This window comes from Onychostoma macrolepis, chromosome 10, assembly GCF_012432095.1.
Source record: "Onychostoma macrolepis isolate SWU-2019 chromosome 10, ASM1243209v1, whole genome shotgun sequence".
NCBI classification, from domain to species: Eukaryota; Metazoa; Chordata; class Actinopteri; order Cypriniformes; family Cyprinidae; genus Onychostoma; species Onychostoma macrolepis.
The window spans coordinates 21,388,263-21,401,030 of NC_081164.1; the positions used below are offsets into that span (position 1 = coordinate 21,388,263).

At 35.6% G+C, this 12,768-nt stretch overlaps 1 protein-coding gene across 1 annotated transcript; it reads left to right on the top strand.

The window, feature by feature from the left end:
* The first annotated feature begins 1,807 nt into the window (after positions 1-1,807).
* Positions 1,808-7,428, top strand: gal3st1b (galactose-3-O-sulfotransferase 1b). The gene is made up of 3 exons (XM_058788971.1): positions 1,808-1,950; positions 4,991-5,130; positions 6,270-7,428. Exons 2-3 carry the CDS (start codon positions 5,021-5,023, stop codon positions 7,411-7,413), a joined length of 1,254 nt encoding a protein of 417 aa, XP_058644954.1. The 5' UTR covers positions 1,808-1,950; positions 4,991-5,020; the 3' UTR covers positions 7,414-7,428.
* Positions 7,429-12,768: the final 5,340 nt, after the last annotated feature.

Genomic DNA, 12,768 nt, shown 5'->3' on the forward strand with positions numbered 1-12,768 from the left:
AAATTTAGCAGGAAACACAAATTAAGTGATATTTTCCTCTATTCTCTTTCAAGTAGTCAAACAATCCAAAGAAAAGTCACTTACAAAATGAGATTGGATTAACATTAAATAATCTAACCAAAATTTCACTGTGGGTATACAAAACAAGTGAATGACATCTTCATCATTAAATATATTTTTATATTATTTTATATTATATATTATCTTGAAAAAATGTCAAAATGTCATTTATAATTAATTTATATTCATTTATAATTAATTTACACACTAATTCATTTATATTCTATTTGTACATTTAAATAAAGAATGAAACAAAAAGTAAACAGATAAATGTTTTATATGTATTAATTTAATGTATAAATTTAATAAACCACTTTTCTTGTTTCCCAGTCTGACTGTCTACAAAGTGCTCCCACTAAAACCAACCCATAACCCATTTTAAGATGATACAATACTAATTATTCTTTTTTAAATGAAATTATTTCATTTTATAATCTATATTTAGCAGATTTTATCATGAGGGAAATATAGTACACTTATTATTTAAACAGTCCTGAATCAAACTATGCATGTGCACATCTTCATTAATATGTAATAGTGATGGACCATGAATAAACCCTTGCTGGGTTTGAAATATGTACATAAAATCATAAAGAGGCTTTTTCGACTGATAACATAACACAAAAGTCAATAACACAATGATATTGAGAGCTTATATTAGAAAACGTGCACATTATAATATATGTAATTTGGGGATAACTTTTTTTTTTTTTTTTTTTTTTTGCATCATTCAATAGTAATACCTCATTCTCGTAACTATTCACATTGAATTAATTAAGAATGATATTCCTGTCTTTTATGCTCTGCTCCACAGAGAGCGTGATTTGTAATGTAAGAGCCTAAATGCTTAAAGAGGCTAATATTTCCATACAATCCTTCTTCATAGTCTGTACTCAAAGTTATAATCCTGAGTGATTGCACTGTCCAGGTCAAACCAGACGTCTGTAGTTGAGGCATTTGAGTCTGAGAAGAATAACCATCAGCTCTTGCAGACATGCGATTGAGAAAATGCCAGTGATCGCCAGAGGCAGCTGTACGAAAAGAAGAAGTCTGGATTAATATAACATACAGATTCTGAATGATACATCACAAAGTAAGGATTCCCAAACATTTTTTGTCAGCCGAATCCCTGACAAATCATAATTTATCAAAACATTCACATTTCACGGTTCTCTGATATCTGTTATTGGTCACATGACATGTAGGTTGTCATATCTTCTTCACAGTGTTGGGAAGTAACTAGTTACAAGTAACTAATTTTTGAATTTTCATTGGTGGTAGACATTGGCAAATCAGGAACCAGTAACAATAATTTCTGTAAGTCACTCTGGATAAACGCATGAATCTGCTTCATAAATCTGTTCATAAGGTGTTGTTTTAAAAAACACTTACTGATTATTTAAAGTGTTAAACACAAGTCTGAATTCACTGTAAGCACATGTGGATATCGCATAGTTCAACGTGACAGAACATGAGCAGAGTGTGTGTATGTGTGTGTGTGTTACAGAGAGGGATTGCCCACATCAGACGATTCATAAAACATGAAACAAGTTAACAGTGAAGCTGAGCTTTTCATGTTCTTATTAAATCACAGATAGGTGTGTTCTCCTATTGCACGATCCAGATATACACTTTATCACCTACAAACATCAGACAGTAATACAGCGTCCCGCCCCATTCACAGAAAACAGGAACAAGTGTTTCTCTGTCACCAGTAGCACAGGTTCCCACAGCTGGATGAGAGCTATAGATGCGTGTGCAGATCCTTCGTATCAATACATTACAGTTTTGAGCTCTGTTAGCTCTGTCTTTGGTCATGTTGGGAGATCTCTGGGCGTATTTTGGGAATTAACGTGATCGTGCAATCCTGTTTTAACAAGGACTGATCAGGTAGGCATGCAACATCTAAATCTTTTATGAAATCAATCTGCAAACTGGCTGTTTGATACAAATTCTGTACAATAAATGCAAGTATACTGTATTATATACTGTAATACTGTATTAGTTTCATAATGTGATTTCAGATCAAAGCCTTTGAGTATGCATAAGTTGGCAAAGTGTTGAATGTCTTGTGATGCATATCTGACATGCCTCTCACAAAGTACATCACATGCGATTTTCATTTACAGGATTTACTGAATTTTTGTCATTCTTTAAATTCTCAAAATATGAGAAAATATGAACACAAATGTAGAACATGCTTCTTATAGGTAAACTATATTTCTCATTTTCATTTAGTTTAAATCAATGTACTAAAATAACAAACTAAAACTGAAAAAAAAAAAAAATATCAAAACAAATAAAAAAAAAAAACACAAAACTACTAAACCTGAATCAAAACAGAAAATATATAAATCAATTCAAAATATTTATAAAACTATAGCAACATATGAATTATATTAAAACAACACAGATGTATTTTAATATAATAATTAAGTTAATTAAATTATATTATTATTAATAATATTTTGCAAAAAAATATGCATAAAGAAAACTTTCTTGGAACATATTATATTTCTCGTTTTCATTTAGTTTAACTTGATGTATTAAAACAACTAAAACTGAAACTGAAATGAAAATGAATGAAAAGATTATAGACATATATATATATATATATATATATATATATATATATATATATATATATATAAAGATAAATTATAAATTATATTAATATAAACTAAAATATTATCTCAAGTTGGTTGGTTAGTTTTGTCCACTTATTTAGAAATATTATACATCACTGATCTCACTTCATATAGTAAATGCTGCGTTTATAAATTGAGCTGAAATGTTTAGCTGGAGATTAAGGCATGAGATGAATCTTTGAAACAGGAGTTGTTCTTCTAAACACTTGCAAAAAGCTGTTTGGTGTGTCAACACAGAGTATAAAACACTGTTTCTGTACAAATACTGACAGATGCGTGCATACAAATCCACGAAACTAGTTCCTAAACACACTATTTACACAACAGTGGTGATGATGATGATTATGATACTCTGACAATTTAGGCAGACGGGTCAAGAAAGTTTGTCTCATAACAAAAGCAAAATATATCTTATAAAACTCATTATGAAACTCAGATGACAGTTACAACACTGCACATGTTAAAAACGAGTCTGACTAGTCAGTCGACAGGTAATGTACTGCAGACTTCCTTCTTTCCCAAACACAGGGTCTGAGTCTATTTTCAATCAAAAGTCAATTTTCTTTTTCATGAAAATGCTAGTTAATGTTTTCACATTGGACTAAAACTAAAATAAAACATTTTTCAAACACTGTTTGAAAAAAATAGCTGGCCGGCTATTGGCTGGCCTACAAAAAATTCCTTGTAAGTCTCTGATTCTGCTTTGATCGTAGGTCTCATTGATCTGAGCTTTCACACTTCAGGTTATGAGTGAATATGGAATATGAGTGGGCAGTCGTGACCTAATGGTTAGAGAGTCAGCCTTGTAACCTAAAGGTTGTGAGTTTGAGTCTCAGGTTTGGCAGGAATTGTAGGTGGGGGGAGTGAATGTACAGCGCTCTCTTCCACCTTCAATATCATGACTGAGGTGCCCTTGAGCAAAGGACCAATTCCCCCAACTGCTCCCTGGGCGCCGCAGCATTGGCTGCCCACTGCTCCGGTGTGTGTGTGTGTGTGCTTTAGATGGGTTAAATGCAGAGCACAAATTCCGAGTATGGGTAACTTTCAATATTGTCAAAATAATGCTTTTTCACTCAAAAACTGATCAGGGGTGCATTTCCCAAAAGTATCGTCAGCTAACCATGATCATTAGTTCCACTGAACTCTATTGATAACAATGGAACTCACGAACATAGTTACTTTTGGGAAATGCACCTCAGATCAATATGATCAATCGGTTACAAAATAAAATACAAAACCTGTGCTAACTGAAAGAAAACAAGTTGACAAAAAGACTGAATCCCAGATGTGGTGACAATATTGCATAAAGAAAGATTTATAAACAATTTTTAAAAAGCTGCTGGTGATTTTTTTTTTTTTTTCACCAGAAACACCAAATAAGGTGAAGGAATTTCAGCACAGCACAAGGGTTGATTTACTATAATGTTTTTGTTCAAAAGTTCTAGTTTTAGCTAGTTAGTTTCACCACTTCCATAGTTTTTTTTAAATCTGTTTTATGAAAGTATGTGATTGTTTTGCCCTTTCAGGTCACACTGACTGATAGCTGTGTGCCCCTCTCTTACAAAATGCCTGCTCCCCTGCTGACTTGTCTAAGCACACTGTAAAAAAGAAAAAGAAAAAAAGTTTACCAGCTTCAGCAGATTTTTGAGTTTTCTCAACTTATTTTTGTAGGAGACTTTTGAGTTTTCTCAACTTTTTGTTGTATAAACTTAAAACAACAAGTTGAGAAAACTCAAAAATCTGCTGAAGCTGGTTGCCTTAAACTTTTTAAGTTTATGCAACTTTTTATTTTTTTATTTTCTCTCAAAGGTTGAGAGAACTTGTCTGCGCCGATAGCCTCGTGGGCAGTGTGTTGACATGTAGTGCCATTGAGCTTTGGGCGTCCTGTGTTTGAGTCACGACTTGTGGACCTTTCCTGATCCCATCCCCCCTCTCTTTCCCACTTTGCTTCCTGTCTCACTACTATCCTATCAATAAAGGGCAAAAATGCCAAAAATAAATCTTTAAAACAAAAAGGTTGAGAGAACTTAAACGTTTAAGGCAACCAGCTTCAGCAGATTTTTGAGTTTTCTCAACTTGTTGTTTTAAGTTTATACAACAAAAACTGAGAAAACTCAAAAATCTCCTACAAAAATAAGTTGAGAAAACTCAAAAATCTGCTGAAGCTGGTTGCCTTAAACTGCCTCAAATGTTTATTCTTTTTTTTTACAGTGCAGTTTATGCAAGTGGACACAGGTTTAGACAGAGTGGACTCATTTGTCTGTGTATGATTTGATTTCAAGGATCCAGCAGAGTTTGGAATTGTGAATCAAATGGGGAATAGAGGCAAGCGACTGATACAAAAGCTGTTTTTGGTGGTGTCTGTGATTTGCATCGTGGGTTTCTACCGTTTGACTACATCAACCCTCCTTTCTACACACAGGTAAGGTATATATATTTCTGTATATATCACTGTAAAAAAGCTTGTTACATTAAAATAAGTATGTGTTCTAATATTTTTGCATTATTTTGGTGCCATGTGATCCACTGTATATAAAAATATCTCATTAAATTTACATTAAAAAAGTTGCCAGGAATTCACTGTAAAAACACTGTGACAATGCTTACAGCATCAGAGGCCTGTATATCTCACATCTAATAACAATGCATTTCATTAAAGTTTGTAAATTATGTTAATACCTTGATCTGCCAAACTGCTTTTTACCGTATAATGTGCTGATAACCACGATAATAATAACAATACCAGTGGTAAATCAGAAAGCCTAATGATGAGTCAGATTTCGTAATAAGTCCATGGCCTATAAAACAAGGCTAATACACATTTTAGACAAAACACCATCATGGAAACATGTTAAACGTCAATTAAGTAACCTGAAATAACACAAAACACCTAATGTATGTTACTGATAATGAAAATAAGGAAAATTTAATTATTTCAATAAAATGTAATCATATGTCATGCAAAGATTTCTGGAAATGACCTTTTAGTGTTTTTTTAACATGTCAATTCATAGTTTTTAGCTCCAAAAACCATAAATTTGACAGTAATTAACAGTATTTCTACAGTAAAGTTGCATACAATTACATAAGCCATTTACAGTTTTTCAGCATATATACTAACATAATTAATTTCACTAATTAACAGTTATTATTTACTATAATATTTAGAATTTTTTCTGTAAAAATTAAAAATATATTATACAATATACATACATTATATATATGTACAATGAGAATGCCTTTAATTGTAACCTAAATGGAACTTGAGTGTAAGTCTGAAGTAAAATGGAATAAAATTGAAATATACTACTGCTATATAACTGCTTTATTTTCAAATATAATGCAAACATAAGTCTTTTTAATCTTCATGTTTTCATATTTGTCGCATTTCTATTTAAAAAAATGTTTTTTATTTAATTTATATATTTCATTATATTCAATAAATTAAATTCAAAGGACCATTTCCCATGTACTTTGAAGTCTTCAAAATGGATCAAATCAACATATTATAATCAAAACCCCAGTGATTGTGACAGTTTGTGTTTATTTCTGTCTTTTCAGTGTTTCTCTGGCCCCTTGTGCACCAAATGTTCAAGTGCGTAACAATTCACAGCAAACTCTCAAAGAAAATGCGACCTGCACGCCTAAAGTAAACCTGATGTTCATGAAGACCCACAAGACGGCCAGCAGCACTTTGATGAACGTTCTCCTGCGCTTCGGAGAAAAGCACCAGCTGAGGTTTGCTCTCCCAGACAGCCGTAACGACTTCTTCTACCCGTCGAGCTTCTACCGAACCCAAGTGAAGAGCTACCAGCCAGGCCTATGCTATAACATCTTGTGCAACCACATGCGATTCAATGCACCTGAAGTGGAGAAGCTGTTCCCGGCGGATGCCTTCTTCTTCACTATCCTACGAGATCCTGCAGAGCTTTTTGAGTCCTCGTTTCACTACTACAAAGTCTACGTGCCTCAAACGTGGAGAATCGCTGGAGAAAACCAATTGGAGGAGTTTCTCAATGATCCAAACCGCTACTTCAACCCACAGGGAATCAACGCTTTCTACCTCAAGAATCTACAGTTTTTCGACTTCGGCTTCGAGAATAATTTGGAAGCTGATGATGTGAGAGTCCAAGAAAGCATTGAGTACATCGAAAAGCGCTTTCAGATGGTTTTAATTTCAGACCACTTTGAGGAATCGCTCATTCTGCTTAAAGACGCTCTGTGCTGGCAGATGGACGACTTGCTGTTTTTTAAACTCAATGCTAGAAATATCACGTCTGTGTCTTCCATGAGCCCTAAACTGAGGACTCGAGCTCGGGAATGGAATGGAGCCGACTGGCGACTTTATCGGCATTTTAACTCCACTTTCTGGGCGCGTGTGGAGAACTACGGCTGGAGCCGAATGGAGGAGCAGGTGAGGGAGCTGCGCAGGAGAAACGCAGAGATGGAGGCCATCTGCATTGACGGCGGAGGAGCCGTGGACGCGGCGGACATCACGGATGGACACATGAAGCCCTGGCAGCCCATCGGAAAAGCTTCCATACTAGGATACAACCTGAGGAGCGACATCGAGCAACAGTATGTCGAGGTCTGCAGGAAGATGCTGACCCCTGAGATCCAGTATCTGACTGATTTAGGAGTCAATCTATGGGTCACTAGGTTATGGGGCTGGTTTAAGGATAATGTTGCTTCATATATGTTGTAAGGATTTGTATATTAATTAAAAAATAATTATTCATATATTTCATATTACGCTCATTGTGTTCATTTGTTGGACTTACATTAACAATACACTCTTAAAAATAAAAGTGCTTAAAAGGTTCTTCACAGTGATGCCATAGAAGAACCATTTTCCACAAAGAGCCATTCAGTCAAAGGTTCTTTGAAGAACCATCTCTTTCTTACCTTTTTATAATCTGAAGAACCTTCAATCACCACAAAGAACCTTTTGTGAAACAGAAAGGTTCTTCAGATGTTAAAGGTTCTTCGTGGAACGATTTAGACAAAAAGGTTCTTCTATGTCTTCGTGAAGCACCTTTATTTTTAAAGGGGTGGTTTATTGCTTTTTTTCTTTGCTTGATTGTGTTTATGGGGTGCAATATAACATGTATTCGTGTTTCGTTTGTTAAAAAACGCCTTATTTTTCATATATTTCACCTTTATTGTAAGCCGCTTTCTCCTCTGTCATTTGAACGACCGGTTGACTTCCTGATTCTATGAAACCACTCCCTCAGAAACAGGCAATGGGCTCAGATTAGTTAGTTGGCCCGGTGTGTTGTGATTGGCTAAACTGCGTACTGCACATTGTCCGGAAACTTCACGCCCATCACCTTCACGGGGCGACCGCTGCATGTGCTGCGGTCAAATGTAAATAATGGTGTCAATATTGCCGTATCAGTTTGAGCCAGAATCAGACCCAGAAAGCGGTAATGAAGAGAGTCAAGCAGAACTTCCGCAAGCACGGCTCCTACAAAACGTTTCTGAATGGAAGTTTGCTGTTGTGATTACATTTAATTGTTTGAAGTTTGTACACGTTTGTCTTATACACACAAAATAGCATCGAACTAACTGGCTACTATAACCAAACAGCGTTGGCTTGTGTTTACGGTCTTGATCAAATCGAAAAATTACGTCATAAAGTATACATGGAAAATACACTTACAAAATTAGTACATAATTGCAAATTCGGGTCCAAAATGTTTGTACGCGTTTGTCATAGACACACGAAATAGCATTTAACTAACTGTCTACTAAAGCCAGCGTTGGCATTTGTTTACGTCCTTGATAAAACTAAAACATTACGTCTGAAATTATACGTGCAAATACATTTAAAATTATGAAATCTTACTTACAGGTTGTGGCCCAACAACTGCTGCCTCTGGTTTTAAAGTTGGAACTGCTCCATGTTTGAGTAATAGTTTCTGTGTGAATCCGGCATTGAACTCTGAACTCTCTTGATTCTGGAAGCTGTCTTCTGTAAAATGCGCAGCACAGAGAGCTAAATTAGGATTGTAATTGTCAGGAACATAATCAAACATAAATTTTAACCATTGTTGACGAACTACAGCGTCCGTAGGAAGCCCGAACACAGAAGACCTGACAGCTGTGTGAAAATAACACCGTTTCGACGGCATGACTACAACTCTCCACTATAACTCTTCCTCTTCGACAAAGCCGCAGAACATGGCCTTGCCCCCTCTTTTGCGTGTTCCGGAGGGAGGGGTTGATGCAAATTTATGGGTTTTTTACGTATGCAACCCGGGAAGTATCTCGTTGTAGTCCCATATGAGTCGTTTTTGTAGGCATTAAACTTCCTGATTTTTAAAAGACGATATCTCCGCTTACTTTGAACTTTCAGCGCAGCAACTTTGCAGATACTGTTCATGTACCAACAGCAACATTACACACTATTTAAAATGAAAAAAGTGAAATCGCAGTAAACCACCCCTTTAAGAGTGTAACTCAAGGTTTTCTTTGATATAAGGTGGGGGGGTCAAAAGAATGTGTAAAAAATTTATAAATAATAAAATTTAAGATTAAAATAAATAAAATAAATGTAAAAAATAATTTCAAAGTATACAAACAAACAAATAATGATTAAAATAAATAAGTAAATGACAAAAAAAAAAAAAGATCCTACTGAACGTTACTGATAAAAATTAGAAGAAATGTAATTTAAAAAAAAAATTAAATGTTATCACATATCCAGGATTGCCAGATCGGCAACAGTGTAAAAGTAACCCAATTCCGCAGTAAAACCGCAGATGTGACAACCCTGCATATACAGGTGCTGGTCATATAATTAGAATATCATCAAAAAGTTGATTTATTTCACTAATTCCATTCAAAAAGTGAAACTTGTATATTATATTCATTCATTACACACAGACTGATATATTTCAAATGTTTATTTCTTTTAATTTTGATGATTAGAGCTTACAGCTCATGAAAGTCAAAAATCAGTATCTCAAAATATTAGAATATTTACATTTGAGTTTGAAATGACCATCCCTACAGTATAAATTCTGGGTATCTCTTGTTCTTTGAAACCACAATAATGGGGAAGACTGCTGACTTGGCAATGATCCAGAAAACGAACATTGACGCCCTCCACAAAGAGGGTAAGTCACAGAAGGTCATTACTGAAAGGTGTGGCTGTTTACAGAGTGCTGTATCAAAGCATATTAAATGCAAAGTTGACTGGAAGGAAGAATTTGGGTAGGAAAAAAAAGTACTTAAAAGGTTCTTCACAGTGATGCCATAGAAGAACCATTTTCCACAAAGAGCCATTCAGTCAAAGGTTCTTTGAAGAACCTTTGACTGAACCTTTTTTCTTACCTTTTTATAATCTGAAGAACCTTCAATCACCACAAAGAACCTTTTGTGAAACAGAAAGGTTCTTCAGATGTTAAAGGTTCTTCGTGGAACGATTTAGACAAAAAGGTTCTTCTATGTCTTCGTGAAGCACCTTTATTTTTAAAGGGGTGGTTTATTGCTTTTTTTCTTTGCTTGATTGTGTTTATGGGGTGCAATATAACATGTATTCGTGTTTCGTTTGTTAAAAAACGCCTTATTTTTCATATATTTCACCTTTATTGTAAGCCGCTTTCTCCTCTGTCATTTGAACGACCGGTTGACTTCCTGATTCTATGAAACCACTCCCTCAGAAACAGGCAATGGGCTCAGATTAGTTAGTTGGCCCGGTGTGTTGTGATTGGCTAAACTGCGTACTGCACATTGTCCGGAAACTTCACGCCCATCACCTTCACGGGGCGACCGCTGCATGTGCTCCGGTCAAATGTAAATAATGGTGTCAATATTGCCGTATCAGTTTGAGCCAGAATCAGACCCAGAAAGCGGTAATGAAGAGAGTCAAGCAGAACTTCCGCAAGCACGGCTCCTACAAAACGTTTCTGAATGGAAGTTTGCTGTTGTGATTACATTTAATTGTTTGAAGTTTGTACACCTTTGTCTTATACACACAAAATAGCATCGAACTAACTGGCTACTATAACCAAACAGCGTTGGCTTGTGTTTACGGTCTTGATCAAATCGAAAAATTACGTCATAAAGTATACATGGAAAATACACTTACAAAATTAGTACATAATTGCAAATTCGGGTCCAAAATGTTTGTACGCGTTTGTCATAGACACACGAAATAGCATTTAACTAACTGTCTACTAAAGCCAGCGTTGGCATTTGTTTACGTCCTTGATAAAACTAAAACATTACGTCTGAAATTATACGTGCAAATACATTTAAAATTATGAAATCTTACTTACAGGTTGTGGCCCAACAACTGCTGCCTCTGGTTTTAAAGTTGGAACTGCTCCATGTTTGAGTAATAGTTTCTGTGTGAATCCGGCATTGAACTCTGAACTCTCTTGATTCTGGAAGCTGTCTTCCGTAAAATGCGCAGCACAGAGAGCTAAATTAGGATTGTAATTGTCAGGAACATAATCAAACATAAATTTTAACCATTGTTGACGAACTACAGCGTCCGTAGGAAGCCCGAACACAGAAGACCTGACAGCTGTGTGAAAATAACACCGTTTCGACGGCATGACTACAACTCTCCACTATAACTCTTCCTCTTCGACAAAGCCGCAGAACATGGCCTTGCCCCCTCTTTTGCGTGTTCCGGATGGAGGGGTTGATGCAAATTTATGGGTTTTTTACGTATGCAACCCGGGAAGTATCTCGTTGTAGTCCCATATGAGTCGTTTTTGTAGGCATTAAACTTCCTGATTTTTAAAAGATGATATCTCCGCTTACTTTGAACTTTCAGCGCAGCAACTTTGCAGATACTGTTCATGCACCAACAGCAACATTACACACTATTTAAAATGAAAAAAGTGAAATCGCAGTAAACCACCCCTTTAAGAGTGTAACTCAAGGTTTTCTTTGATATAAGGTGGGGGGGTCAAAAGAATATGTAAAAAATTTATAAATAATAAAATTTAAGATTAAAATAAATAAAATAAATGTAAAAAATAATTTCAAAGTATACAAACAAACAAATAATGATTAAAATAAATAAGTAAATGACAAAAAAAAAAAAGATCCTACTGAACGTTACTGATAAAAATGAGAAGAAATGTAATTTAAAAAAAAAATTAAATGTTATCACATATCCAGGATTGCCAGATCGGCAACAGTGTAAAAGTAACCCAATTCCGCAGTAAAACCGCAGATGTGACAACCCTGCATATACAGGTGCTGGTCATATAATTAGAATATCATCAAAAAGTTGATTTATTTCACTAATTCCATTCAAAAAGTGAAACTTGTATATTATATTCATTCATTACACACAGACTGATATATTTCAAATGTTTATTTCTTTTAATTTTGATGATTAGAGCTTACAGCTCATGAAAGTCAAAAATCAGTATCTCAAAATATTAGAATATTACTTAAGACCAATACAAAGAAAGGATTTTTAGAAATCTTGGCCAACTGAAAAGTATGAAAATGAAAAGTATGAGCATGTACAGCACTCAATACTTAGTTGGGGCTTCTTTTGCCTGAATTACTGCAGCAATGCGGCGTGGCATGGAGTCGATCAGTCTGTGGCACTGCTCAGGTGTTATGAGAGCCCAGGTTGCTCTGATAGTGGCCTTCAGCTCATCTGCATTGTTGGGTCTGGTGTCTCTCATCTTCCTCTTGACAATACTTCACAGATTCTCTATGGGGTTCAGGTCAGGCGAGTTTGCTGGCCAATCAAGCTCAGTAACACTATGGTCATTGAACCAGCTTTTGGTACCTTTGGCAGTGTGGGCAGGTGCCAAGTCCTGCTGGAAAATGAAATCAGCATCTCCATAAACCTTGTCAACAGAAGGAAGCATGAAGTGCTCTAAAATTTCCTGGTAGATGGCTGCGTTGACTGTGGAAATCAGAAAACACAGTGGACCAACACCAGCAGATGACATGGCAGCCCAAATCATCACTGACTGTGGAAACTTCACACTGGACTTCAAGCAACATGGATTCTGTGCCTCTCCACTCTTCCTCCAGACTCTGGGACCTTGATTTCCAAATGAAATGTAAAATTTAC